At 43.8% G+C, this 2,403-nt stretch overlaps 1 protein-coding gene across 1 annotated transcript in view; it reads left to right on the top strand.

Moving 5' to 3' along the window:
• The window catches only part of KMT2A (lysine methyltransferase 2A), a 95,902-nt gene that overhangs the window by 67,168 nt on the left and 26,331 nt on the right, over positions 1-2,403 (top strand). The window contains 2 exon segments of the mRNA XM_017883057.1: positions 1,161-1,321; positions 1,836-2,021. Coding sequence (XP_017738546.1) covers positions 1,161-1,321; positions 1,836-2,021 — 347 coding nt within the window.

Here is a 2,403-nt window from a genome sequence, read left to right as displayed (position 1 = left end):
AAAAAAAAAAAAAAAAAAAAAAAAGATTCCTCCAAATTACATTTATCTCCATGCAGGAGTGCAGATTGTTTTCATGGATAAAACAGCTCATGCCCTGTTCCCAACTTTACATTTTATAAGTCCTTCTAAAACTATAAATCCCCACAATAATGATCAAATTTTTCAATAAGAATTTATAATCTTACCTATATGAAGCAAGTGTTAAAATGTCTAACAAGCTGCCGGGCGTGGTGGCTCAAGCCTGTAATCCCAGCACTTTGGGAGGCCAGGCGGGCGGATCACGAGGTCAGGAGATCGAGACCATCCTGGCTAACACTGTGAAACCCCGTCTCTACTAAAAAATACAAAAAACTAGCCGGGCGAGGTGGCGGGCGCCTGTAGTCCCAGCTACTCGGAGGCTGAGGCAGGAGAATGGCAGTAAACCCGGGAGGCGGAGCTTGCAGTGAGCTGAGATCCGGCCACTGCACTCCAGCCCGGGCGACAGAGCAAGACTCCGTCTCAAAAAAAAAAAAAAAAAAAAAAAAAAAAAAAAAAAAAAAAAATGTCTAACAAGCTAACAATATAAGTTCAAAATTCCCCTTCTACTGCTCTCACGTTGGAGTCTCATTTTGCAATATATGCTCCAACTTACTCTATTCCTATTCCGATGACACAGTCTTTGCTACACATTTAGCTGGCAGCTTTTCACACAAACCAGACTCCACTAGCATTCAGCAAATTTGAAGCAGTTACGTTTCTCTTGTCTCATGGAGCTTTTCTCCCAAAGGAAACACCACAGGTTTGCCCTTTGTTTTCTTTTCGGACCATACTTTGTATACATTGTAAGGCAATAGTTCTGTCCTGAAGGCCAAAACTAATTTTTGTAGTAGTTAATATTTTTCTTTCTCTTGCTTTTAGGATATTTTACTATATTTGGTGCCTGCTTATGGTACAAGAAAAAAAGATCTTAGGCTATTTTCTGAGAGGCTAAGAAAAACCAAGGACTTCAAAAAGCTTAGAACAACCTAACTAGGGGAATCTGTACTAAGAACCCATGAAATAAAGCTAAATTCTGTAATTCAAAGGACCTGGGAACCTAGGATGAAGAGAGGTTTTGAAAAATACTAGTTTCTGTTTCTGTCCTCTCCCTTATGATGATTTTCCCAAATCTGTTTACCCAGGTGTTCCAGGGTATACTGGAGCACCACAGATGCTCGCAAGCGCTGTGTATATACGTGCAAGATAGTGGAGTGCCGTCCTCCAGTCGTAGAGCCGGATATCAACAGCACTGTTGAACATGATGAAAACAGGACCATTGCCCATAGTCCAACATCTTTTACAGGTTAGTCTTGAATCAAGACAGGACTTGAGGCCGGGCACAGTGGTTCACGCCTGTAATCCCAGCACTTTGGGAGGCTGATGCAGGTGAAGCACTTGAGGCCAGGAGTTCGAGAACAGCCTGGCCAACATGGTGAAACCCCGTCTCTACTAAAAATACAAAAAAAATAGCCAGGCATGGTGGCGGGCACCTGGAATCCCAGTAATTCCAGCCACTCAGGAGGCAGAGGCACAAGAATGACTTGAACCTGGGAGGCAGAGGTTGCAGTCAGCCAAGATCATGCCACTGCACTCCGACCTGGGTGACAGAGTGAGACTGTCTCAAAAAAAAAAAGAAAGATGGGGTGGAACTTGAATTTGATTCAGGGAGTACTATGATTGCAAGCTGGGGGAAAAGTCATTTACTTGGGAGGTCTCATTTGCTTCTAGTTTTACATTTACCTGATAGCTGACTATTGGTTAATTAGTTTGATATTTTAATTGGGCTTTTCAGTTAAGAGTTTTATTTCCTGCCACAGAAAGTTCATCAAAAGAGAATCAAAACACAACTGAAATTATAAGTCCGCCATCACCAGACCGACCTCCTCATTCGCAAACCTCTGGCTCCTGTTATTATCATGTCATCTCAAAGGTCCCCAGGATTCGAACACCCAGTTATTCTCCGACACAGAGATCCCCTGGCTGTCGGCCGTTGCCTTCTGCAGGTAAAAGACTTTATTGACCTACTTGACCTAAGAAGATCAGCCCAAAGATTAATTTGTAATTCTTTCAGGCAGCTTTATCTCGGTGACTTTTACTGATTGAAAATGTAGATTCTGGTTGGGTGTGGTGGCTCACCCCTGTAATCCTAGCATTCTGGGAGGCCAGGGCAGGTGTATCACCTGAGGTCAGGAGTTCAAGACCAGCCTGGCCAACATGGTGAAACCCTGTCTCTACTAAAAATACAAAAATTAGGCCGGGCGCGGTGGCTCAAGCCTGTAATCCCAGCACTTTGGGAGGCCGAGACGGGCGGATCACGAGGTCAGGAGATCGAGACCATCCTGGCTAACACGGTGAAACCCCGTCTCTACTAAAAATACAAAAAAA

The sequence above is a fragment of the Rhinopithecus bieti genome, unplaced genomic scaffold, assembly GCF_001698545.2.
Source record: "Rhinopithecus bieti isolate Rb0 unplaced genomic scaffold, ASM169854v2 scaffold_11964, whole genome shotgun sequence".
Classification (NCBI taxonomy): Eukaryota; Metazoa; Chordata; class Mammalia; order Primates; family Cercopithecidae; genus Rhinopithecus; species Rhinopithecus bieti.
Note: the sequence above shows the minus strand (reverse complement) of the source record. Positions and strands in the feature narration are given on the sequence as shown.